Raw genomic sequence first — 27,582 nt, forward strand, 5'->3', positions numbered from 1 at the left:
AGGCACAGACTCATGGCATTAATATTTACTGTAGGTTTGAACCGTTTTCATATCTTTTCTCCACTGCAATACCTTTCCACTTTCCTTCATGCTGACATGCACAGATAGGACATTACCTGATGTCATGCTGCTTTTGTATCTGTTTCTAGTGAAGTTAATTCTCATTTTTTCCAGCAGTCACTGATTAAATCTTTGCCTGCATTTGTTCTGCATAGTAGTTTATGGGATAACAAAATAGAAGCTTTAAAAATTGTCACTTACTAGAACTGGTGTGGCAGAAGAACAAATATATAACACTAAATCTAGATGCCATACAGCCCCTGAGACAATTTATTGTCTCTGACTGTGGCTCTCTGCAAGTACTTGTAGATATATTATCTGAACAAGTCTAATGAGAGTTTGTTTGTATTTGTTATGCTCTCCTGCTTTCCAGTAATAGCATGTCAGACATCCTGTCAGCAAAATGTCATGCCCACATTCAGTAGTTACTAATTAACTTTCCCTCCACAGCTCTGTTTAGTCCCTCTTAAAACAACTTCTCTTTCTTCCCTCTACAACAACCCCTGGAAATGACTTGCACATTAATCATTAAACAGTAAACACACATTGTGATTAAAAAGGAATACTCTGGTGCTTCTTCTTAATCTGCCACTCAATAATTTAGCTGGGCGCCCTTCTGTCTGATTATGTGAGAAAGAATGAACACATCTTTTCCTGCTCTCTTTCTCCATTACTGTTCATGACTCAGAGGATCTTCTCAGCATTTCCAAGATGAAGAGTCTTCTAGCAAAGCCACCCCACACCACCAATGATCTGTCACACCCTCCTTGGTGCTATATTTTGTTGGTAATGGGAGGACAAGAACTATATATTCTTTCCAAGATGCTGGTGAGCCTGCGTTGCTGTAACCATCTAATGCTACTTGACGTAGCCAACCCTACATTGAATCTTGACCTTTTTAGTGCCTTTCCTAACAATACCAGATAGGCCATCTGTCAGACTACTGCTCGTCATTGAACTGATGCTTTCAGAGAACTAATCACAGTGATATCAATTTGCCTTTCCTAAACATAGGCAGCTGATGAAAAACCAGCTGTTAGTGTGGCTAATACTGCTTTTCCACAGGCACAAAAAGGCTTTGTATTTTTCAACACTAAATTTAAATTTCATCAGATAGTCCTGTGAGAAGATCTAATTAGACCCTTCTGTAGCCCTTACAACCTGTTTTAGTGTATTTGGCTAGCGTAAATAATTCCATAGCACAGTCAAATTCTGTCACTTTGCTTTTTTGAGAAAAAGTTCCAGATCCCAGCACAGATGTCAGTAGGATCCCCCTGAGAACTCTGCTGGCAGGTCAGCAGCACCAGTGACCTCAACCAGCGTCAGACAGTGTGATATGCCCTCATTTTTTACTTAAAAGCACTCAAAGGAAATTGTGGACTAAAGTGTCTCCTATCAACAGTGGGAGAGGAAGAGGATGACAGTCTCTTCACTCCCTTGTAGGAGTCTGGTGCTATAATTCAAGAAGAGTGGTCCCAGGCTAGAAGTGGTAGTATTTTGCAGCTTGTCTTAGTTTCAGATGGAGGTCAACCCCCTGTTCCTCTACAGACGATGAAGGAAATTCTTGCCAGACAGAAGGAAAAAGGGGGCGACATGAAATATTTCAGGGATCATGGAAATCTCATTCCCATGGCATTTCTGGGGCTCAGTGATCAATATGATGATTAAGCCATTCTGGTGTGAATTGAATTCATCCTGCAGCTGACTCATGTGAAAGTGCCAGGTTTGATGTTGCAAGAAGCACCTGTGCTTCATGCTGTGACACACTGAAGCTGCTCCTGATCCATGCCAGCAATGTTCTGGTTGTTACAATCTACGAATGAATTCTCAGGCTGAAGAGGACAAGTGAGTTGTTAAAACATTCTGACTGCTTTATCAGTACAGACTGAGAAGAAATCCGAAAAGATCCGTGGCAAGCCACACATTCCAATAATTCCTTGAACTTGGATATGAACTGGAAGAGCAACTATCAGATAACTATCAGAATTATTTCTCACTCTAAAATCCAAACAATTTGTGAGGAAGCAAAAAGCATCCTTTCAGTCAAGATACCAAAGAGTTGGATATTTCTTTTCTTAGCACATTGAGTTGAAGATTAAATCTTCCTGAGTTTTTCAACAGAAAGCCTAAAGAGCATCCTAGATCCTGAAGAAAAGCCAAAATTGCAATGGTGAGAGAGATTCAATCTCAGATTTTACTTGTTTTGAGACAAAGAATTCAGCATGGTTCTTGCATGTCTCACACAAAAGTTCTTCCTGGAAACTATTTTGTCCAAAATTAATTCCTTTCTTAGAGAAGTTTAGGTGTTAATAAATTGGCATTTTCTCGCGACTAAAGCTTGAATGAAGAAAACTCTGTTCTTCTCCAGTTACACTGGCCTCTCTCTCATAGTGAAGAAAAACTTGCCATCTTATTTTATGAAGCTGCCTAATTAAGTCATTTCCTTTCTCTCTTTTATTTTTAAAGCACTTGGAAGCCAGAACAGCTTTGAGATGGACCCTACAAATATTTACTCGTTACACTACATATGTAGCCAGAAATAATCCTGACTGCTTAAGCACTGACACCAGCTTCTTCTGTCTTTACAGATCCTGTTAAAACCATAAAGTGGTCTCAGTACATTTTATTGTTTATTTCATTTGAAGGTGATATCCAGAAGAGGAAAAATGTACTGAGAGTTGATCCACTCCTTCCAATAGGAATTATCGGGACCTTAAATGAGCCACAACAAAACCAAAGCTCTGGTTTGTAGTACACTAGTCCATGTTATGGCAGGTAAAGCCTACCTGAACAGCAATCAAATGTCCTTAAGGAAGAAATCTTCCATTCTCTTGCTTAGCTACAACCTTCATGTAGTAGGAACCTTAACAGTTAAATATTTCAAGGGCTGGTAAGGAAAAGTGGGAAACTGCCAAACCCACATTCATGGGAGCATAAGTCAAGTGAAGGCTTGCTTTTCTGCAATCTCATTGTCACATACCTTGTTTATACTCATAATCTGCCAACAGGGCAATTCTCATTATGTATATGCATGTGAGATAAGAGCCTGAAGTTAGTGGGACCTTTGCTCTCGTTTTGAGTGGGAATAGGTTTGTACTCTGTTGTATTCCTTGAGTATCATTCATTCCTAAAAACTCTGTGCTCCGTTCAGGCTCCATGTGGCATCTGCTCATGTGTCATATCAGAAACTGGGAGGAAAATTTGCTTTCCAATAGCTGACTGCATATGCTAACTACTGAGGCAAACCTTTAGACCTCTCCTACACAATAACTGCTTCCACAAGCTATTCTCCAGCATGAGTCTTATTTGTTCTGAGCCTTTTGTGCAAGTGTTTTGGGCAAATGGATTTAATGGAAAAGGCATCTGCAGGGCTTCCTTGTAATTCTCAGAAACAGTTGTTTAAATGAAGAACTGTCACACGTCACAACCAAATGCTCTTTAGGAAAATGCCTCCCCAAAATGTTATTTGCTTTTTCCTTCACTTTTGAAAGCCGGGTTCATCACACAGCTCCTCTTCGCACAGGAAAGTGCTGTATAGCCCAGTGAAGTGTGCTTGTCTTTCACGTGGCTTCTTTCACTTACAGACCTGGTTTGCTTCTGACTGAAGTTATCGGAAAGGCTCTCATCACCTGCAGGGTGAAGGAGATGGAAAACTGGAGAATGACTGGAGTTTTAAATAAGTTTGAAGAGACCCAAAAATATGCATATCTGTATAAAGGCAAATCAGTTTCTCGTTTGCTTTGTATTCTGTGAAGTACACAAGGCAACCCTGATCCCACTTGGGATACTAATGCAGCAGAAATAACGAGTAGCTGCGAGACAGCTTGAGTGAATTAGCAGTGTACAGAGATTTTGTGCAAACTCCAGCCCACAACGACAATCCACAATTGCTCTTGCAAATCCAAGGCTCAGATGGAAACATGTGCACAGCTTCTGATGAGGACATTTCCACTCGTTTTCAGGAAACCAAAATTCTCATCCCTCATTTACTTCATGTCTTTCCTGACCTCTTTCAAAGCTCTTTCACTTCTGGGTTCAAGTTATCCCCTCAGTTCATACACCTCCTGAGTTCTTAATCTGAAGAGAAGTGGCATTGAAGCTAGGACAGTACTAAGAAAAAAAAATAAAATAGGAGGGCTAATTGAAAGCTTAAAGTTGTCCATACTCTGACCATGCTTCTGCCAACCTGTCTTTCTTTTCTCCAGGCATTACTTCTTTCCAGAATCATAGCTCTGAGCACAAGTTTCTAAATTTTTGTTTCATTCCACACTAAATCCTGGTTTGCTTTTGGGCAGAGCTGTTTTTCTTCTATCTGGTCACATCTAGCACAGTTTGAACAGTACTGTCTCACAAGCATTTAGTCAGGTACTACTACCAAACCTGACAGAGTGGCATATCCCTGTCTCAGAGCCTTCAAAAGTAATGCAGCATCTTAAAAACAATAAAACAAACAAACAAAAAAGGCAAACCAAACCACACCAAAAAAAAAAACCCAAATGAACAAACAAAACTACCACAGTCCAAGAGGCTTCTGAGCTGCACTGGGATGGGGTATGGGGTAGAGCAGTGTTTGAACGGACAGACACATTTTGGTCAACAGCAACCAGCAGACTAGGGATGAACTGGAAGGGCAGCTGTGTGCACTCAGGAACAGAGGCAAGCTATCAGAAATTAAGAATGAGCTTCTCTTCTCAGTGTGTTTCAGGTTTGAGCCAGTTAGTCTCAGGCCAAATTCCCACTGAACAGTTAGTCTTCAGCCAAATTACTACTGAACAATCTCTCTGCATGATATCTTATGTCACAAATCTATTTTTTTAAGAGAAAACTTGATGAAAACTCTGGGATCCTCCCCAGCACACTCCACTGCCATCTGCGTCACTCAGTCAAAATCATCTCTGTGCTCTTACACCTTGGCCTCTCCACTACTGCTGGTGTGGATGGCATCACACTACACTGAGCTGCTAATCACTGCACATTTCACCCAGCCTTTGACTGACCCTCAAAGGCATTTTGGCCCTGGGTAACGCAGCCCAGCTGGATGCCAGGCCATGTACTTGCAGCTGATAGGTTTATGGCATGTTCAGCAAGGATGCGCAGAGAAAGTACATACAGACAGGAGGAGGTTTTGCTCTTCCTGGAGGTTCCATCTCATGATTTCCCATTACAGGGCTTTTTCAGAACATATTCTTCCAGCCCATCAGTCTGATATGACAGCCTTAGACACAACATTTCTCTCCACATGAAGGTGGGAGTATGTGGTTTGTTCCACTCACTACAAGAAAGACATTGAGGTGCTGGGGCAAGTTCAGAGGAGGACAATGAAGCTGGTGAGGGGCCTGGAGCACAAGTCTGATGAGGAACAGCTGAGGGAACTGGGGCTGTTTAGCGTGGAGAAAAGGAGGCTGAGGGGAGACTTTATCACTCTCTGCAACTACCTGAAAGGAGGTTGTAGCATGGAGGGGGTTGGTCTCTTCTCCCAGGTAACAAGCGATAGGACAAGAGGAAATGGCCTCAAGTTGTGCCAGGAGAGGTTCAGACTGGACATTAGGAAAAATTTCTTCATGGAAGTGGTTGCCAGGCATTGGAACAGGTTGCCCAGGGAAGTGGTTGAGTCACCGTCCCTGGAGGTGTTTAAAAGGTTCTTAGGGACATGGTTTAGTGACAGTATTAGGTTAATGGCTGGACTCGATGATATTGAGGATCTTTTCCAACCAAAATTATTCTGTGATTCTATCTGTAGCTTTGTAACCACAGGCCAACATCTATCACTTGACCCTCTGCAGACCAGTTGGGGCAAGGGGGGAAATTCTTCCTTATCACATTGCAGTTGTGTTTATCCTTCAATATAACTCCAGTTTCTTCCAGCTGATTTTCAGTTTTGGCTTGTAAAAGTCCTACAAATCTACTAAACGTGACAAATTTAAAAAAGAGGGGAAAAATAATTCTATTAAAGGAGTTTTTCTTTCAGTTGGCTTTATTAGGAAAAGTTCCTGCAGTGATCTGATTAGTGAAGATATTTCTTAAGGCAATGTAACCATTGGAAAGCTGCATACTGGCTGTGAACTTGTAGTTCTGAACTGTGAATTTCAGATTTTTTTTTATATATCATTTTAAATTGCTTTTTCTTCTTAATTTCTTCCAAGTAATAACAGGGGATTTACACTACTTGTAACTAAAAATGCAAATGTGCTTATTTGAGACTGGTTGCAAAATTACCAGAGGACAATCAGAACCCAAATTCAATAGAAAAGCCTTGAGCAACATTTGCAGGCTGTATGATCAATGCAAGCGTCAATGCCAATAACCTAACCTGCTTGTTACATAGCTGCTGACGTCCAAATTCCTGCAGCCAAAATAACCATTGTGTAGATCACTCAAAAGAACAAAGAGTGAAGGAAAGAAATGACAGTTTCCCCGGTTAAAACAAATAACATAGGGTGGAAAGTTATATGGAAAGAAAAAAAAAAAAAAAAGGAAATGTTACATAAAGGTTCTTTTGGAAATGCAAAACCACAAAGTTAATTATATAGTTATATTCTTATTTGATCTGTGAACCTGAACTTAAATTGAATTGTATGTTTATTTAAAATGTGTGTTCATGTCCATAGTCTTCGAAAGGTAGCATACGGAAGAGATGCTAAGGTGCATTTTGCACACTGCTGTTTGTAGAGGTTACTGAGGGCTTCCAAATAAAACCTCTCAGATTTTATGCCATACCGAGTTCAAACATTCAACAATGAACACAGCCTCAGAGTGCCAAAAGTGCACCTGGTATTTCTGTGAAGAGGTTAAACCACAAATTCATCCCCAGCCAGAAATGACAGGAAGACTTGGGCTGCTGGAAGGGACTCAGCTAACCCTTGCAGGATGAGTCTGGTTTTTCCTCACTTAAGCTTTTCTTTTTAAGGAATATTTCCAGCATCCTCCAGAACAAGCTCCAATGGATTAATGGAGTAACAAAGAATCAAAATTTTCTCTACTTCAGTGCACACAGAGAAAAGGTTAAATCTGAAGTAGTTCACAAAAACTCTGAGAAAGCTATTGGAAATATAGACAGAAGCCTGTTAAAGAAGAACCAGGTATGCTAAACTGATGCACGGGTACTTTGCTGCTTGAGGGATGAGAAAGCGACTCCACAAATCCTTGCACAAAACCTTGGAGGAAAAAGCTTGAGGGGACTTCACAAGGTTACCTAATCTGTGCTTTTATCCTAAAGTGTGGGTGGTAGGTGTGCAACATCCTTATGGATATTTAACATACTCATAAAGATATCACTAGTCCCCCCCCATCATAGGCTATTCCTGGTCTTAAACTAGAAAAATTTGCTCCAGCTGAAGAGAATGTAGAATTAGGTTTCCCTAATACAGTTTTTGTATAATGTTTACAAATGTTTAATTTGTAAAAACACAATGTTTTTTTTTCTAAGCAAAACTGAGGAGACTACTGCTTGTCCTAATTCAGAGAACATGGAAAACAACTGCTTGATATCTTCTTGCCATTTTCAAGTTTATTATCATGTTATCAATATTCCTTTAACATTCTCTTATATAAACAAACTCATTTGTTTAAATTTGTTCCAAATAATATTTTTCAAAATTCTTCCTGGATCTCTGTTCTGGATTGTCTCCAATTTATGTACATCTTTCTCAAAAAAAGATTCCAGAAGTCAATAAAGTTTGAATGCCAGATAAGGTCTTCCCTATGAGGATAGAGCAGAATAAATACCTCTCATGTTATATGAAAAAGAACTCTGTTAGTACATGTCCATATGAATTGCCTTTGTTGCAACTGGTTTGTATTATTGACTAACTCAATTCCTGGTTGACTTTGTTTTCCGTATGCCTGGCAGAGCTGCTATTGCTTAATAAATTCCCCAAAATACCACTAAATTTTTTTCCTAGTATTTTCTTTCTTGGATTTGTGCTCATTGGTTTTGCACTATCACCCCAACATATCAAACTGATTTTGACCTTTTCTGTTTGTCTTCAAAGTGCTTCCACCCTTTCTTACTGTAATTTGAAGTCTAAATTAATGAAACAGTTCCCCAGTCTATCACCAACTTTGTTAACCTACATTATTAGATTAAGCAGAGTCAAAGCATTTCTAGGAATTAAATTTGCAATATTGCCTTGAAGTATGCACCATTTCACAAAATTCCATTGTTGACTACTCCATTGTTTTCCAACTAGGTGATCATCAGTTTTACATTCCCATCATCTCCACGATGTTTCTCTGACTTACTTATGGCACTCCTCAAACCTGTTACTAAATCTGAGTTATACCACAACTACTGCTTCCTCTTTAACACTAAGCCAGTTATCCTGGAAAAGAGGAAACAGAACTGGTAAAGCATGTTTTTGTTTTGGTAAACCCACTTTGTTTTTAATCAGCTTTTTGTCTCTTACATGTGTTCTTGTTCCTTAGATACTGCTTGGAGTTTCTTCCAAAGACATCCTCCTACCTATTTGCCTCACATCAGTTCAGAGCTTCCTTCCTTTATTTGAAATGCTATTGTTTTGTAGTCTCCTATAACTCACATTGTTGGCTGATCTCTGGCTGAATTGAATTTCAAACAGATTTAATTACTGTCCCTTATCTATTAACTTCCTCTGCCTCTACAATAAAGTTGCCACTAACACATTCCCAGAACTTGATGGATCATCTGTGCCCTCCTCTGTTTCTTTCCCAAAAGATATTTGAACAGTTCAGATCTCCTCTGCTAGCAAATCCTTAACTGTCTCTTGACTGTGAGACTGAAACTCTTCTTTTCCCTTTTTATTTTTACTTAAAAACATTGAACAAGTCTACCTTCATCTCTTTCCGGACTTGAGAAAAATCATATACTATCTGACTGTGCAACCTCTCATGTGCCTTTTTCGTTCTCTCCTGTACCTTTATAAACCAGCATCCTAGCATAATCTAGCTACAATATTAACTGGCCAGAATGCAATAAAATATCTCACAGTATGTTGTGAAAAAGAGAAGAGGAAGAATTATATGAAACATCAGAATAAGGTAGAAAAAGAATATGGGATAAAGATATTGGGATAAATCATGTATTACACAAATACATATATATATGTGTAGTGTTTCTATAGTGTATATATAAAAATTAGAAACATTTCCAATATTAACTAATCAGATATTAACTACCAAAGATTTTTTTTAATGTTTATTTTGGAATATTTTTGTAACGTGGAACATATTTAACCATCTGACACAATCTGCGAGCAGGAAATTAGCTAACACGAAGTATCTTTCTTGCATGTCTTCCATTTTCTCTAATTGTGTCATTATGTATCAGGAATGGCAGAAGTAAATTAGTACCACACATTGCAGGAGACTGGAAAAAAATCTTTGATCCAAAGGATGCAATCAGCCTAGTATCCATTTGGAAGGAAATCTAAGGCTTCCCTAGGGAAAAGAAAAAGAAAGGAAAGAAAGGAAAGAAAGGAAAGAAAGGAAGAGAGAAAGAGAGAAAGAGAGAAAGAGAGAAAGAGAGAAAGAAAGAAAGAAAGAAAGAAAGAAAGAAAGAAAGAAAGAAAGAAAGAAAGAAAGAGAAGAAAGAAAGAAAGAAAGAAAGAAAGAAAGAAAGAAAGAAAGAAAGAAAGAAAGAAAGAAAGAAAGAAAGAAAGAAAGAAAGAAAGAAAGAAAGAAAGAAAGAAAGAAAGAAAGAAAGAAAGAAAGAAAGAAAGAAAGAAGAAGAGAAGGAAGGAAGGAAGGAAGGAAGGAAGGAAGGAAGGAAGGAAGGAAGGAAGGAAAGAAGGAAGGAAGGAAGGAAGGAAGGAAGGAAGGAAGGAAGGAAGAAGGAAGGAAGGAAGGAAGGAGGAAGAAGAGAAGAGAAGAGAGAGAGAAAGAAAGAGAGAAAGAGAAGAGAAAAAAGAGAGAAAGAGAAGAGAGAAAGAGAGAAGAGAGAGAATAGAGAAAGAGAGAGAAAGAGAGAAAGAGAGAAAGAGAGAGAGAAAGAGAGAAAGAGAGAAAAAGAGAGAAAGAGAGAAAAGAGAAAGAGCGAAAGAGAGAAAGAAGAGAGAAAGAAAGAGAGAGAAAGAGAAAGAGAGAAGAGAGAGAAAGAGAGAAAGAGAGAAAGAGAGAAAGAGAGGAAGAAAGAAAGAAAGAAAGAAAGAGAGAAAGAAAGAAAGAAAATTGTGTAAGTAATACAGAAGAGCTGGCAGAACTGACAAAACCATCAAACAATCTCAGTGCAATGGAAGGTTTTAAGGTAGGTGAGGACCAATGTTGCATAAGGAGCTCTCTCATGAGTTTCAAATGCAAAAAGGAATTGAACAAAAAGTGAAGAACTGGTATCATCATCGATGGCAAAAAATAAATAATCTGAATTCATGAAACCTGAAAAGCTGACAGACAGAGTGAGGCACAACCTATTATCCCTTCATGTGAAGGACTGGGGAAGGAGACCTAAGAAGGGCTGCGCCTTCTCCACCCTTCCCAAATCCTTCCCCTTCTACAGAGGCAGAGCCAGGCTGTGCTCCAGGGAATGGGCAAAAGCTGTCCTGGGGAAAGGGAGCCAGATGACGGAATCTTGAGGGGGTCCACTCCCCACTCCCTGGGATGAGCCTTCCTTCTACATTTGCTGTTCATCAGATGAAAACTGTGACAATTGTGGGACCAGACACACACATCTGCTTGCCCTTTCTCCTGACTGTTTTGGCATTCGGGCACATGTAGTCTGGCATGCCATGGCATTCTTCTCACTCAAAAAAAAAGCTTAGATCTGTCTTTCCCCTTTCCAGAGGAGGTTTTGTATCCTAAGTACTGTGCAAAGGCAGGAGCCACCAACACCTACGGCTGTCCAAAAGTCCAGCTTTTCAGGTGGCCTCTTGGTGCCAAGCGTCTCTCTGCAGAAGTCTGAGTATTGACTCAGCTCTAGCAGCACATCACTCTACAACACGCATTTCTGTGCATGTATCAGCATCCAACTGTAGGTACTTAGGAAATATTAAAGCCACATAGAATTAGACCTGAAGGGTTAGAAAGTGCTAGAAATTAGGAGGTGGAGTTGTCTTGGATCTACAGACCAAAGTGCAGGATGTGCAGAACTTAGACATGTTGCAAGTTCAAGGAGTCAAAATTCATATTTAAAGAAAAAGATGACATTTCAGTCTATAGGTCTGACTGTCCTACTGCAAGTCGGAGTGGAGGAAGGCAGGTGACTTCTATCTTGAGATGTGGATGAGAGAATACATTACAAAGCCAAACGCAATCTTGCTTTTTTGTATATGCAGAGACATGCTGTATATGCAGTGTGGAAGGGTGCAAGATAAGACGCAAAGCACTCAATAGTTAAAAAAAAAAAACAGCTTGAGAACCCAATGGCCTTCAGCATTAGCTTATGCCTTTCCTAGGAAAAGTGTAGGTTTGTTTCCAGACAAGGAAGGAAAAGTACCTCTTTCTGGGAACCAAGGAGTTATTTTCCAGTTTAAGCAGTCATCAGCTGGCAAATGTTTATGGAAAAGCTTTCCTTCTCAACTGCAGCCAGGAAAGCTGTACAGAGATACTGAGTGAGAACATATGGCATGATTTCATATTTTATCTCCTCGTAGCCAAATTGCAGGAGACAGCTGGCCCAAAAACAGGAAGATGTGAAAGGTGTCAGGGTGGAGCCTGAGACTGGATGCAGTCAGAAGTGGACCGAGACAGGGAGTCATAAACAGTAGCGGAGTGGTCAGGGTTGGTCGAAGAAGTAGTCATGCCAAGAGCCAAACAGTAGAAACAACACCATAATCCCTGATTTTTAATAGCTATTTTTCTGTGTCCACTCACAATAAATACGTTATACACTGCAGTACTGTTTCTCAAATTGACATGTTCCATCCCTTTGACTCCAACCAGGCCTGGTTTGACTAACATTCAACTTACCACTCTGATTTTTAATAAACCAAAAGTTATTTTAGGAAAGCATGCATACACAGGAAAAAAAAATAAAATAAAAAGAGTTCGGAGAACATGAATAAGATTGTAAAATCAAGCCTTCTGAAACTAGGCAATGTAAGAACTGAGGATTAAGACACATTATGATACATTCTTTAAACACTTCATGCATTTGACCTTTTCCCTGCCTTGCAGAACACAGGATGGACCAAGCCATGGAAGTGAATCAGGCCTGCACCATACATGAGGTTGTTTGTGGTAGGATTCCTTTCTTATTCACTGCAAAAGCTGGAAGCTAGTAAGGGATGAAGCAGGGGTTGGAGAAAAAGAGAAGACTGATTATTTTTTTAAGGATATCAATGTTGTATTTGAGAATCAGCTTTCGTTCTCAGTTCTGCCACAAAGCTCCTGTAGAAGGGCAAACAAGTGATATAAGCCACATACACACAGGTGATTACTAATCACAGAATCACAGAATGTTTGGGATTGGAAGGAGCCTCTGGAGATCATGTAGTCCAACCCACCTGCTAAAGCAGGTTCACCTAGAGGAGATCGCACAGGAACAAGTCCAGGCAGGTTTTGAATGTCTCCAGAGAAGGAGACTCCACAACCCCTCTGGGCAGCCTGTTCCAGTGCTCTGGCACCCTCGAAATAGGGAAGTTTCTCCTCCTATTCAGATGAAACTTCCTCTGTTTCAGCCTGTGCCCATTGGCCCTTTTCCTATTGTTGGGCATCACTGAAAGGAGTCTGCTCCCATCCTCTTGCCACCCACCTTTAAGATATTTATAAGCACTGATCAGATCCCTGCTCAGCCTTTTCTCCAGGCTGAACAGACCCAGCTCTCTCAGCCTTTCCTCATAAGAAAGGTGCTCCAGACCCCTAGTCATCTTTGTAGCTCTCCGCTGGACTTTCTCCAGTAGTTCCTTGTCTTTCTCGAATTCAGGATCCCAGAACTGGACACAGTACTCCAGAAGTGGCCTCACCAGGGCAGAGTAGAGGGGGAAGATAACCTGCCTCGACCTGCTGATCGCATTCTTCTTAATGCACCCCAGGATACCACTGGCCTTCTTGGCCACAAGGACACATTACTGGCTCAAGGTTAACTTGTTGTCTGCCAGGACTCCCAGGTCCTTCTCTGCAATGCTGCTTTCCAGCAGGTCAACCCCTAGCCTATATGATGCATGTGGTTACTCTTCCCTAGGTGTAGGACCTTGCCTTCCTTGAACTTCATTAGGTTCCTCTTCAGTTTGTCCAGGTCTCAGTGAATGACAGCACAGCCCTTTGATATGTCAGCCCTTCCTCATAGTTTCATATAATCAGCAACTTTGCTGAAAGTGCACTCAGTCTCTTCATCCTGGGGCATCCTTCTTGCCCTTTTTGAAGTCTGGAGTGACATTGGCTTTCCTCCAGTCCTCAGGAACCTCTCTTGTTCTCCATGACCCTTCAAAGATGATGGAGAGTGTCTCAGCAGTAACATCTATTAGCTCTCTCAGCTCTCATGGGTGCATCCCATAGGAACCCATAGATTTGTGAGTGTACACTTTGCCTAAATGATCTCTAACCTGTTCCTCCTCAACCAAGAAAAAGTCTTCTTTTCTCCAGACTTTCTCTCTTACCTCCAGGGTCTGGGATTCCTGAGGGCCAGTCTTAGCAGTAAAGAAAGAAGGAAAGAAGTCATTCAGTAACTCTGCCTTCTCCATATCATTCCTCACCAGGGCACCCACCTCATTCAGCAGCAGGCGCACATTTTCCCTAATCCCCCTTTTACTACTGATGTACTTGAAGAAGCCCTTCTTCTTGTCTCTGACATCCCTTGCTGGATTTATTTCCAAGTCGACCTTAGCCTTTCTCACCACATCCCTATATACTCTAGAAAAGTTCCTATGTTCCTCCCAAGTGGCCTGTCCCTTCTTCCACATTCCGTAAACTTCCTTCTTCCATTTGATCTTTGTTAGAAGCTCCTTGCTCATCCATGCAGGTCTTGTGTTCCCTTTGCTTGATGTCTTACTCATAGGGATGCACCAATTTTGAACTTTGAGGAAGTGAAGTTTGAATATTAACCAGTTCTCTTGGACCTGCCTACATTTGAGAGCCCTAACCAAGTAGGACCTTGAAGAGACCAAAGTTAGCCCTCTTGAAGTCCAGGGCTGTAATTCTACTTATTGCCCTGCTTCATCCATGCAGGATCCTGAACTCCACCATCTCATGGTCATTGCAGCCAAGGCTGCTCCCAGCCTTCAAATCCCCAACCAGCTGTGCCTGTCCTTTGCCACACCACTGGATCATTAAATTATTTCTTACAAATGATGCAGCAAAGAAACTTTGAATTTACTGGTCAAAGAAGGTTAGACGTATGTATTACTGAACGGACACATGGTTGTTAATGTCTCTGATAAACACAAAGATATCGCAGATAGGTAGTAGTTTTGAGTAGCTTAAGAAAGCTTTCCTGAGGTTTTTCTTTCTTATTCTGCAGTAGTACAAAAGCAGAGTTATCCTGCTGTGAAAACAAACAAACAAATACAAACAAATAAACAAAAAACCATACAGAAAAGTTTTCATAAGTTTCATCTAGATGAAAATTAGGAGAACTGTTGGACACCTTCTTTCCTTCCATTTGCACTGGTATCTATTTGTTATGAGGTATAGGAAATGGTTCCCTAAGCCCATAGAGCAAACATAGCTTTGAGAAACGGCATTTGAAGCCCTGGCTTTAAACTGTGGAGAGCCACAAGGTCCAGGCAGTGCGTTCAGGACACGCAAGAATTTGTGATGTTCTGAAATGCTCTATGGGGACTGTGAGAGCGCAACAAATAACTCAAGTTCATTAGTTTATTTTGAAGGAATGTATTAGGCTATTGAATAGTAAGTTGCAAAAGTCTAAAGTACTTCAGAGGAAAGCATATGTCCCTCAGGCTAATGGCATGTCAAACTAAAATATCCAAGAAGCAAAGTCAATGACTTTTGAATGCACAAGGTCAAAAGGCGAGCAAACAAATTACATATGGCAAAATAAAATGGTGCTAACTTTAAAATTGCCCCTTTCCTCAACCAAATCACGCACACCTTAACTATTTGTCCTGAAAGAACAAGTTCTGACTAAATTTTAAAAAGCTGCAACTACGTTAGTCACTTCTTAACAACCTACTGTGTTTCATTACGAGTCTGGCATTTATTTCACTGCCTAAAATTAGCTGTCGCACATGAACCTGGAGTCATCACTCTTACAGTGTTTAAATTACATGAGTAATGCAGAAGTTTGAAAATACAATACTATGAACATCTGCGTTAAAAAAAAATCCATCAAAAATGCCTCAGCTCACATTGTTTTATTGTAATACATAAATACCGTGTGGTCTCTGAGCCCATGCATTAAAGCTTTACTCAGCTCACATGGAAAGGCTGAATGACAGTATACAACCACAAGCATCCATGAGTTAGTGACATATTTTAGCTGGTTTTGGTCAAAAAAATGAATTGTGTGCCTAATTTAATGTTAGATATATAGTGAGGAGTCAAGAGCTACCACCTCATGAGTCGATTTGAAATGCCTCAGCCTTGAAGCAAACATCTCTATATTAGAAACTGATGCCAAACTGCATCAAAACACCCACACAGGGAGGAGAACAGCCAGGCCCAGGGCACTGTGTGGGCTCAACATCACATGGGACTTTGGCTGACCAGAGAAAATAGCTTGAAATGAATGCTGTGCCACAGAGGTAGAGATGTCCCACTGGTGTAACGGGGCTTTCCGCTTCCTCACAGGAGGGCAGGCAGGGTGCCCTGGCCACTGTGAGGAGTGGGATGTAAGAGGATGGAAGGTGGGGACTTGTGTTTCTCCCAAAACAAAAGCCTGTTTGCTTCAGGCTTCGGGGACATTATGGTTGAATATCCCTATTTCAGCAAGCCACTTGTTTTTAAATCTTTTCTTTTCTCCCTTTCTGGTGTTTCTTTCAATGATGGAGCAAAATACTTTGTTTAGAAGGGAAGAATTGAGTGCCCAGAAACCCACGGTGTCCAGAGACCTGAAGCGGGAGCCTACAAGACTGACAGGTCTTGCTTTATGAGGTCCTGTTCTACACCACACCAAAACACCAAGATCTGACATCACCACTCAGGTCTTCTTTTGTTCACCATGCAGGTTGCTCTGGTTGATTTTTCTCCCCATGCAGAAGATTGGGTCTCACTGTGTGCCCCCTCCCATTCTCCTGTGCCCTGACAGAGCAGAGAAAATGAAGAGGTGTGAGAAGGTGCACTGGAGTTTTCTGTCCCCTTCCTGACCAAGATGACTTGGGAAGAGAGGAAGCAGAATGGCTATTGCTCACAGGTGAACTGTGCTGGGACTGGTCTTTTTGATCTCCCCCCCATCCCCATACTGATACCAGTCCCCAAGCAGGAGGGAAGGGGAAGGGGAAGGGGAAGGGGAAGGGGAAGGGGAAGGGGAAGGGGAAGGGGAAGGGGAAGGGGAAGGGGAAGGGGAAGGGGAAGGGGAAGGGGAAGGGGAAGGGGAAGGGGAAGGGAAAAGGGAAGGGAAAAGGGAAGGGGAAGGGGAAGGGGAAGGGGAAGGGGAAGGGGAAGGGGAAGGGGAAGGGGAAGGGGAAGGGGAAGGGGAAGGGGAAGGGGAAAGGGAAGGGGAAGGGAAGAGTCCTGCCTGCTTCTGCTGGGTTTTCTGAATGGTTGCTCTTCAGGGCAAGGCAAGTAAATGGGGATAGCATCCACTCAGAGAGGATTCCTCCCATTCCTGAGCTCATTTGCAAGAGTCTTGCATGTAGGTCATCATGTAAAAGTTGCACCAGCTCTAGATGAGGCTTCATGAACCCCATGGAAAACTGTGTGGATTTGCAACACTGGCAAAGGTACACAGATGAAGGAAACGAACGTATCCCACCACACTGAGCAGGCTCCTTGCACAGTTGGTCCACTTGCATCCACTTCGCTGAAATGTATGTTACAAGCATAATAAATGAAAGAAAGATGGAAAAAAAATGAAGTGTTGAAACTGGACCAACTGCCTGGAGAGACTTAGGACCAGGGATTATCTCTGCAAATCACGTTTTGCCTCTGCAAACAAGCTGTGGCATGCTCAGACCTCCTCAAAGCATTACATCATGATAATTTGTTTTCAAGAATAACAAGATTAAAGTCCCATGATTCATTTTTAAATATCATTGTAAAAGTAGGATTTAATCAGTTTTCTTAATCAAAACCAAATAAAATGTATGCAACTGCTAAAAATCACAGGCACTAAGTCTAAACTACAAAGTTGGTGGCTGATGTATACACAGTCTTTGACTGCCTCTGCATAACCAGTGTGTCCCATGCTGGCAAGACAGCTAATGAAAAAACTGAGTTACTTATTTAAGGGGAATGAGGGGGTTGCATTTGGGTAAAACAACATTCTGCTTTTATAATTGAAGTTAAAAAAAAATAAAATCCAGGCGCAGGCAGTAATCCTGAAATGCAGTCCCATAAACTGTAGAGTATTTCTGTCAAGCTTCTAGCAGTTGTGTTTCAGCAGCTGGTTTCTATGTCCTAAAGTGCTCTTCCAGGGCTGGGAGCTGGATGCCACTGCCACTGATCGCTACTGCGCTCTTTGCTCCTTGTCTCCAGTGGCCTAAAATTCCCGTCAAAGCCTCCCCTCCTGCTGCTTGCCTGTAGCCTGAGAGGTCCTACTGGCCTGAGCCAGGAAGCTCTTGGGACCCTCGCTGGAGCAGAGCTGCTCCGTCCTGGTTGCCAGTGCACAGCCAAGAGAGGACACACAGGAGCAGATGTTAAACAGTAAAGTAAACAAGCAGAAAGCAACATCCGGGATAGGGAGTAAAAAAGGACAGAGCAGCTTTTAAGAGCCTCCTCCTCTTCTCTGTATAATGCAGGCACTTGGGTCATGTGAAGAGCTAACTCATCTGTTACAACACAGTTTTATTTAGAGACTGGATTGTTCCCTCCAGCAGGAAAGCCAAGTTTAAAGTAGATTAGGACTTTGGACATGTCTACATATCCAGCAATTGTGTCCAGTGTTTAATTATTTTGATCTTCCAGTCCTTACAAGCTTTGAACAGGCAGTAAGTATGGGCAGAGGAGATTTAACTGAGGAAATAACAAATAATTAAACTCTTAGATTATATTTTTTATCTTCAGCTGTCCAGCCTTTTTTCAATGGAAATAAAGAGCACAAAGCCGAAGGACATGATGCAGCCCTGCAGGAAGACCTCCTGCTGCCACACACATCAAATCCCTTTCATAGATGTACCCAACTCCAGATTAAAGCTCATTTATTTTTCTACCTATTGCTCCTGCTGAGCAGCTCTTTCAGGACCTCACTGCTGCAGTGATTAGTGGCCAACTTAATTTTGGTTGTCCATTTTACATCCCAGTCCCCTTCATTAGCAGAAATAATTACATGCCCTTGCTTTTTCACTCTTCCGCTGGATGTGCTTCCAGGCAGTTACCGTGGCCTGTCTTTGCCTTTCCAGGCAGAAGATAAGCTCTTATTGCCTATTCTCACAAGCTCTCCCCATGGGAAAACACCCTCTTCCACTCATCCCTATGTTCTCCCATGGAATTCATGTTTCCTAAATGACACCACATCACCATAATAATAATTTCAAAAAATCTTACGTATTCTTTCCTAGCAAGGAGTGATCAGTCATACAGTTCTGTCACTGTTATGTGGAGATGTGAATATTTGATCGTTCTCTCCTTTGTTTCCTCCTGCATTTTACTGGCTTGCACTCAGCAGGTAAACTGCCCATCAGCTGTGACCAAAGGCATGGCATCTGTTTCTCCCTTGAGCTGTTAGCTCTTCTCTACTTACAAGAAGGAGGCCTTAGTCTCCCGCATCCACAGGCTAGCTGAGTTATGATGATGAGAGCTGAGAAACCACTATGGCTTTACCCGCTCTGAAGAGCTCTCAAAATAGCTGAAAACCAGCCATGTGAAGTCCCGGTCAAAATGAAAAGAGTAATAGCAACATATTGAGGATATATGTAATGTTAGCCTTCGATTACTTAGTTCAGCTGTGTCCCCAACTTAAAAGCCACAAGTTACTTGAGAGTCCCTTATTTTGCAAGTAAACAAACATAGCATCAACTATTTCCAGTCATAGTTTGGCCTCCCAAGCACTTATGACGAAGCATATTTGGGAGCCAAAGCAAGCAAACAGGATGATTCATTTATCCCACAGCTTAGCAGATGAATGAATCCTGTATAACCAAGGCAAAACAGGACCTCAAAGGCTTTAAACAAACAGTATTGTTGAAGCCCCATGAGACAGAAATGCTAGTAATACCTCGTTGTCTTCAAAGAAATCAAGACTTTCATTTCTATGAAATGTAAGTACGTAAAAGTAAAGTTCTTGGGGTACTGTTCAACAAATGACAAACCAGTAAAAACAGTGAGAGAGGACTTTCACTTCTTGTCAGAACTGAGAAATTGACTTTTCCAACACATTACAAAGGAGTTTGCTGTTTACACCTGAAGCTGTTGTCAGATTCTAAGACATTTTAGACTGATGCAAAAACCTCAGATTGGTAGGAGGGAAACACAACTATAATAGCCAAACTACACTTTGCAGTTACAGATTCAGTTATGGATTAATTTCCTAAATTCTAGCAAGTAAGCTTGGATCTATGTGAGGTTTTAAAAGTTTTCACATTATTATTAGATGTGTGGCTCTCCCTTGAGGAACTTCAGGAAGATAACAACATGCCCCCTCTTGAAAAGAAATTGCTGCTGCCTTTCATTTGCTTTATTGGGCTCTTTGTGTCGTGTGTACCAGCTGAAGAATAGACTGCTATAGACTATAATTTCCAGCGTGCTGAACACACTAAAGCAGACTAACGAGTTATTTATATATATTTAGTGGTTTTTTTATTGACAGCCTCTGTTTGTCCACTGGCAGCAGGCTAGTTTCATGATATACCGTTTGTACATAACAATATTTTTTCCAATATTTCTGCTACTGTTGCCCAGCAGCGCCTGCCAGGAGCTGGCTGCTGAGCTGGCTGAGCACCAGGGAAGGGCTGGAACCCCCCAGAGCCCCCAGTCCACCTCCATTCCCACAGCAGAATTCCTCCCGGTCCCAGGGATCTTCTGTGTCCTCCAGCCTCACACACATGGCAGTTCTTGCTTTTCTTCCTGTAACAGCTCTGGCACTTCACAACCACATGGTCCATGAACCACAGACTTTTTTCAAGGCATTGATGAGATATTTTCAGCCTGTCTCTTATATTGTATCCCACAACACATACCTGTGTGCCTGCCTCATAGCCTCTTAGAGTATTTTCATTTAGCATGTGACAGTGCCCTTGCTCTGCACAAGGAGCTGCCAACATTAAAGTCATTGCCCAAGAAAGCCCAGTAGCCTCAACTATGTGTCTTGGGACTTAAATGTGTTTCTTCTCTGATAACCTGAAATCCAGTGTTCCACAACCACTCACTCCTGTAATACAGAGTGGATTCATCTCACTTTGTCTTAAACTGGTGGAAAAAGAAAGGCACCTCTAGAGGGCAATTCATCCCATTTATTTTAGACATCAGTGATAACTCTCCACTGAGTGGAAAGGAAACCAATTGGACCAGCTGTATTCCTTTCACCTGGTCGAAGGCTGGAGGAGAGTCACCCCACCCCAGGCTGTCTTTAGCAGCTTCAAAGGCATGAGTGGACAGGGAGTTCTCAGCTCCAAAAGATAAGACCTGTTCCTTTCTTTGTTTTGCTCTCCTGGGTCTCTTGTTTTGTAGACTTGAGTCAGAATAATCATCACACGTTTTTATCAGCTATTCTCATATTTAAAGCATTATTCCTCACAATGGTATTTCACATGTTTCTTGTCCTCCTCCATGCACACCTTCTCACCACAGATACTAGAATTAAAAAAAAATCTAACCTTATATTGACCTGCCAAGATCAGCCCTGTGTGCAGATCCAATTCTTATTTCCACTTGTTCCCACATATTTTCAAGAGTTTTGCTTGGGAACTGGCAGATCTAGTAATTTGGTGCTCTCCAAATTATGCATTTACTTTGCTTTAGGTGTTACTCTAGTCAAACATTAATTATGCTGACATCAAGAACACATTTTCTGAGTAAAACAAGATAATAATTGTTAACTGAACTCATGTTTCCTGAAAATAACTGCTTCCACAGGAGCAGCCACTGTCCCGGACGGTGACTCATGCCAAGACCATGGGACACCCATCCCTTCTCATCTGTAGATGTTCCTCTGAAGTTGTTGCAGATGGATGAGTTCTCTGGCAAATACTATAAACCCACAGAGCCCCAGGAAGAAGGTAGCCTAGTGCTCCTGACATCATTAATTTTTTGAGTAGAAACATTGTGCTGCAGAGCCCTGAATTCTTGATGTGAAGTGGCATTCCCTGATATTGTATTTCTTTTCAGGTCCAATTATAAACCAGTACAAGTCCTCTGTCACAGTTTGCCTTGAGATTTAGACATTTTCTCCTCAAAGTACACTGAAGCTAATGACTCTGAACTTCCCAGGGTGAACCTACCCAAAGGACAGTGACAACTGAAGTTCTCCGATTTTAACAGAAAAAAAAGAGACAAAATTTTGCCTTTGGGCAGTTGAATAAGGCAGATCTCACTGCCTGGGGACCACATGCTAAATTCACATCCTCATGGTGATAGTCTGTGTTAATCTACGTTTCCAGAAGTCCCCCTACAGAAGTCAGTGGAGGGACCTAATACTTCAACAGCAGGTGGCCAGAGAGAGAAAGATCACCCCATATCACCTGTCCAGAGTGAGCCCAAGCACTCGGGGGACTGTGGAGCAAGGACAACTATGAAAGTGCTGACAGTCAGAAGAGGAGCTTGGTCCATCAGGATGTAGTCTCCTTTCCATGCACCCAGGCACAGCCACGGGACAAGAGCAGAAGGAGCTGAAGGACAAAGCCCATCCCACAGCCCCACAGAGCAGGGGCCATTGCAACCCCAGCCCTTCCACAGCAGAGCACTGGAAAAATCACACCTCTCCATGAAAGAGCTGCCACCCCCATCTCACATCTTCCTTCCCATGCAACTCACACACCAGCCCTTTGTTTCATTTTTTATTTTTTTTTCCATTTTTCACATAACATTTTCAAAAACAATGTAGACCACGTTATCCTTGTTCATAATAATACAAATCAATGTAAACCATGTAAACTATGGAGATCACTTGTTCAAGTCTACCTGTAAAACATTTACACTATGTTGTTCACTAGAACAAGTTTACCTGTCATGAAAGCCTCCAGAACATTACTATACTCATAGTCAAAGAAGCATATATCACTTCATGAAAGATAAACCTTCATTTCTTTACATTCCCCTTGTATTCAAGACGCCACTGAGTATGTAACAGCTGTTCTCTGCATGCCTAATTTGTATCTCACATTCACAGTGATTTCTCCTTCTCTAGTTTGGAGGAGGATCTGAGGTATTTAACTTTCTTATGGCACTAACACTCCATATAACAAAAGCTCCACTTCTTTTCCACTACTTAGTGAAATTCACCCAATCCTACAGCTAGATGTGTTATCATGCTGCTCTTGGAGGATACAGGTGGATGGGAAGAATAACTCATATTTTGAAAGTTTACACTTATTGGCAAACCTAATTTGTTCTCTAGCTGCAGATTAGCAATTGCTTGAAAAAAATGAGCTTTCCTGATGTACCTGAAACACTTTTCATGTTTGTTCCAGTAATGGTCAGCTCATCTGTAGCTCTTTTTTCCTTCAAAAGAGAGATATCCAAGTGGAATGACTGTTTTCCACACTTGCAGCCACCTTTTTCCCCATCTGCCCATAAAATACGTGTATTCTTTATCATTATATTTAAATCCTGCATTTGGAAACAGGGAAACTTTGGCTTAAATCTCATAAAATGTGAAGGCTCTTGCTAATAGATTGAAGAGTTTCTTAATTCAAGCTACATCCTAGTGTTTAAAATCCTTCCAAATATTTATTGGGCTAAACTCAGAACTGGCTCTAAGTAGTGGCAGAAAAGAATTAGATTATGGCCTCTCCCGAAAGGATGAGAGTTGTTCATTTCTCTAGCTTGTGAGACCACAAGCAGTTCTAGCATTCTTACTTTGTAATTTGTTTCTTTGGAACCAACTTTTTGCCTGATTATATTTTTCCCTACAGAGTTTGACAAAGCTCTGGGCTGACTTAGCCAAAAAAAAGCTTTATCTTTGCTATCTGTGAGAGGTGTCAGCTATGGGTCTGTAGCAATCTAGACCTTAAGGATAGAACTCTTCCCCTCCCATACAGATGAAGATAATATACATCATATATGATGGAACTATTTCTTGGCTATCAGAAGTGTTATCTCTTGGAAAAGGAAGTAACCAAGTCATTCTACTCAGTCTGATCCTCAAAGTACAACATCGTCACAGATTTATTGCTCCCTTATGATTTATCCCAAGACTGGAATCCAGTTAGATTAACCTAACTGGGCAGTGTTTTGCATCATGAGTAATCGATGTGCATACTTCCCTCTAAAGGACACAAGGTTCCTGAAGCTGCATCAGCTATAAACTGGTGCAGACTCATTTTTTATGGGAATCAGTGCCAGACTTTTATACCCATATCAGTGAGGAGAATCAGGCCAGTCATGAAAGAGAGGCATGGAAGGGTAAGACTGTACATTATTACTGGTAATCTGTACAATCACTTCCAGGAATAAAACTTTGTATTAGTCAAATTACTCTCAAAATACTGAAACACCCCTCCAAATTATTTTCTTGGCAAAGATAATAACATATTACAGCCGCCTATGAATCTCTAACTATGAGATACTGGTAGATAAGAAAGAAATGAATTCACCAGTGTACAATTATCTGTTACGCTGATGCATTTATCTCTGGGGAAGGGATATTCTGAGGCAGTCAATTTAAGCAAAGAATATTCCAAATGGTGAAAAAATTTAGATTTTCTGTGGAAAAGTTCATAGACATACAGTTGCCATGACAATCTATTTTTCTCTTGAAAAGGGAAAAACACAGCTGGCTTTAGACTGAAGTGAAATAAAATGAGTTTGAATTCTTAAGAAAAGTGCACGGAATAGTCTTTCTGTTGCAAGATTTCTTAGCTTCTGCTTTTAGGTTTTACAGATTTTCTTTTCCTTTTTTTTTTTTTTTTAAATAAGACTATCAGAATTAGAAAGGACAGGAGCACCTCCCTTTCCCTACCCTTCCCATATCCAGGGCAGGTTCTTGGTAGGCTGTGTTCCCAAATGCTATAGACTGCACCCTAGCTGAAAATAATAGAAGCAGGTTCCCTGCATCTAGGCAGCATAAAAATACAAATTGATATTTATAACTCAATCAGATGAAGGAAGATTTAGACAAGAGTAAAAGAGCTGATATGTCAATCTGCTGGAAAAGCATATCCATCTGAAAAGTCTCCCTGTGCCTCACGTGGAATGTAGCCAGGATGATTTTTTGTTCTTTTGGTGGCTGAATAATGAAGCAGATTTTAAACCTTCTCTATTGTGTATCCTTTATCAGTTCTCCGCTTCCAGCACTTGTGCACGCATATCCCCCCCAGGATCACACAGGCCAGTGCAATGGGAATCGTTGCAATGTACCAGGACAAGCCAACAGCTGGAAAAGTAAAGAAATGAAATATTTTGAGAAAAAAAACTCCCAGGAACACAGTTCTCCAAGTTCAAGTAGGAAGAGGAGAAATCATAATAAAAAGGATGTCTGCAAGTTAACCTTACAGCAGGTTGATCACCTGTGAAAGGAAGAGGCCTATTGATTGAACACTCTGGGAAATAGGTTTATGAAGATAAAAATCACAGAAAAATGTTGGTTGGAAAAGACCCTCAGCATCATAGAGTCCACTATTAACCTCACACTGTCACTAAACCATGTCCCTAAGAATGTGATCTACGCATCTTTTAAACACTTCAGGGATGGTGACTCAACCGCTTCCCTGGGCAGCCTGTTCCAATTACTGATAGCCCTTTCTGGGAAAAAAAATTTCCTAATACCCAATCTAAACCTCCTCTGGAACAACTTGAGGCCACTTCTTCTTGTCCTATCACTTGCTACTTGGGAGAAGAGACCAACACCCTCCGTGCTACAACCTCCTCTCAGGTGGTTGCAGAGAGCGATAGGGTCTCCCCTCAGCCTCCTTTTCTCCAGGCTAAACAGCCCCAGCTCCCTCAGCTGCTCCTCATAAGAACTGGAAAAAAATAGGGTGAGAATTCAAATTTCAATCCTTTTGCACACATGACTCTTCACAACACCTGCTTAGAGCAGCTATGTGCTTTCTGTCTTAATTTGGTGGAAGCACAGATACTCCAAGCAGGAAATGAATGCACCACACGGAGAGGGAGTTCATAACAGCTAGTCCACCCTCAAGCTCTGTGAATAGTTTTCTTATAGAGAGTGGACTGTAAATTGCTAATGATCCAGCCAAGGCTCTAAGCTTTTTTCCAAAATACAGCTAATTTCCAAGACCGGTGTCCATCCAGACCATTTTGGATTATTTCAGCCTATATTGGTTCATGGATTGCCTCCTCTGTATTAATACCTGTGTCACTCATGGAAGACAAGGACAGCACATCATCTAGCAAATGAGTACAAATCCCTCATCATAGGATGCTGGAGTGAATCATGAGTTATAACTCATAATGAAGACTGTAAATGTACATGTGCCTTTCGAAGACAGTGTGAGCAAGCTTTGGTGATTCATGAAGATGATGAAAAGAAACAATTAGCATTGCTTCACATTGTTTTTACAGCTGGTTCTTGGCCAATGGTCCATCACAATGCAACATTAATTGCAATGAGCTTAGGGCTTCTCTTCCCATTACTAGGAGCCAAAATAACAACACCCATCATAATTTACTCTTCTTAGCACTTTGGTGGCAGTCTGTGCATGAGGAGAAGGAACACTGTGATCTTTATTCTGCTATTGTCTTTTTTTTTTCCTAGTTGTTGAGGAACTGGGGAGATCTGGCCCTGCTGCGCTCAATGGGAGCTTGCCAGTAGCCTCCCTGGAGCCATTATTTCACCAAGTGTACCAAAGTTTGAGTCCTATCCAAAGGGCAGATACACTAGCACATATCCTCGTTCCTGCAGACAATGGCAGTGAGTGACCTACAGAAAAAATATTTTGTGAAGAGACTGTTCCAAAGTCTACAGGTGAAAGAGACAAGCAATTTTTCCTCAGGCAATAATTCATCCCAGTACTAGCTCTGACAGTATAAAAGGCTTGGATGATAATTTAGCATTACAATAATAATAACAATTAACCCAAACAAACACTCAAACTAGTTACCTTCCTGCTTGACCCTTGTTGGCAATACTTGGTAGCCGTATCTGTTCTGGGCCAGACATGTAAAATCTGTGTAAAAATCCACTTCTTTGACAGAATCAAAAATCAGTGGTACTTCAATGAAGTTTTCACCATTTTCTACAATTTCTCTGGAATAAAAAGAAAAAATTAACATTAAGTCCTTTTATAAGCTTTTCTCTGTTTGGTGTGTTCATTCTGACAGCACATTGCAAGCAAATGCATTGGATATTCTCTCATTTCTGATCTAGTCCCTCAGCATTAGAGGACACCTGTGTCTTCCAGCCCATCTCTGACCACATTAATTTCTGAGATTAATTCTTACTATCAGCTGAAAGAGGACATATGGAGAACATAACCCTGCAAATGCTCACTCAGCAGACTGAACCATTTCATTATTCCTGTCTATCAAGTGTCCAAAACCAAGACCTCAATACAAGAAACTGTCTAGGAGGTTTCCAGCTTATTTCCAGCTGATAGTTTTCTCAGTCCAACTATTTAAAAGTGGTTTTCTAGCTGCAGTCAAAAATCTCTTGATATCTTTTAGTCATTGCTGGAGAAGTTGTCCAGCTGCTCTTTCATGACCTCTTTCATGAGTGCGCTATGCCCTGCGGCCACAAAGTTCCCTAGGCACTCCTCCCGGGGCTGCACCACAGGAAGGCAGCAACATGGCAGTGGGTACTTTGCCAGAGATTTCTGCAGGGAATTTGTTTTCCTGGTGGCATTTGACCTGTTTTGACTTGCTGACATTCTGAGGGCTTCCAGCAGAACTGGGGTGTCTCACGCACTATCCATGGGCTCCACATAAGCCCCAGCTGGTGTTGTCCCTGTGCTTGTGCAATTGTATAATAATATATAACAGTAACAATGATAGCGATAGTAATAATAGAAATAATAGAAACAATTTTTAAATTCTAAATAAGAAAGTACATGTGCTGCCCTACTCTATAGCCTGCAGAGACTACAGGCACAGTACGTTTGATGGCTCCTGACTACAGGTTTAACGCACAGTCACTTGCCCATATAAACAACATCATATATTAATGGTCTCATTCATGCTGTGGGGAATGTGAAAACACAGCTGAGTTACCATGTTACCTCTGGCTGCAGCTGTGCAGTAAACTAAACATGGCCAGGTTGTTCTCTGGCACTGACGGCCACAAATGGCCAAAACCAGCTCACATCTATAACTGCTAAACACTCTTATCCCTCAAAATAGGGATGCCATATCCCCAAACTCTGTTAGGAGTGGTCCCTGCCCCATGCTAAATTTTTTTGGGAAGGTGTTAGCTGGAGAATGACCAGTTTAACCATTAACAGAAGAGGCAAT

The 27,582-nt window shown here is 41.3% G+C and overlaps 1 protein-coding gene and 1 long non-coding RNA gene across 7 annotated transcripts in view; one reads left to right on the forward strand and one right to left on the reverse strand.

Moving 5' to 3' along the window:
• Positions 1-2,066: 2,066 nt before the first annotated feature.
• IL1R2 (interleukin 1 receptor type 2) overlaps positions 2,067-27,582 on the reverse strand; it is a 61,346-nt gene continuing 35,830 nt past the window's right edge. For 2 of the 6 annotated variants that reach the window (XM_065061004.1, XM_065060988.1), the window contains 2 exons: positions 26,238-26,383; positions 2,067-3,689 (listed from right to left, as the gene is read on the reverse strand). In XM_065061004.1, the coding sequence (XP_064917076.1) occupies positions 3,523-3,689; positions 26,238-26,383 (313 nt within the window). In that variant the 3' untranslated portion in view covers positions 2,067-3,522. Of the gene's footprint in view, positions 3,690-24,059; positions 24,551-26,237; positions 26,384-27,582 lie in introns of those variants that run through there. The other 4 variants (XM_021290577.2, XM_065061030.1, XM_065061012.1 and 1 more) reach the window with 3 other exon arrangements.
• Positions 21,106-24,092, forward strand: LOC135579354 (uncharacterized). The gene is made up of 2 exons (XR_010472228.1): positions 21,106-21,236; positions 21,346-24,092. It is a non-coding gene; the product is annotated as an uncharacterized LOC135579354 (long non-coding RNA).

The sequence above is a fragment of the Columba livia genome, chromosome 1, assembly GCF_036013475.1.
Source record: "Columba livia isolate bColLiv1 breed racing homer chromosome 1, bColLiv1.pat.W.v2, whole genome shotgun sequence".
Classification (NCBI taxonomy): domain Eukaryota; kingdom Metazoa; phylum Chordata; class Aves; order Columbiformes; family Columbidae; genus Columba; species Columba livia.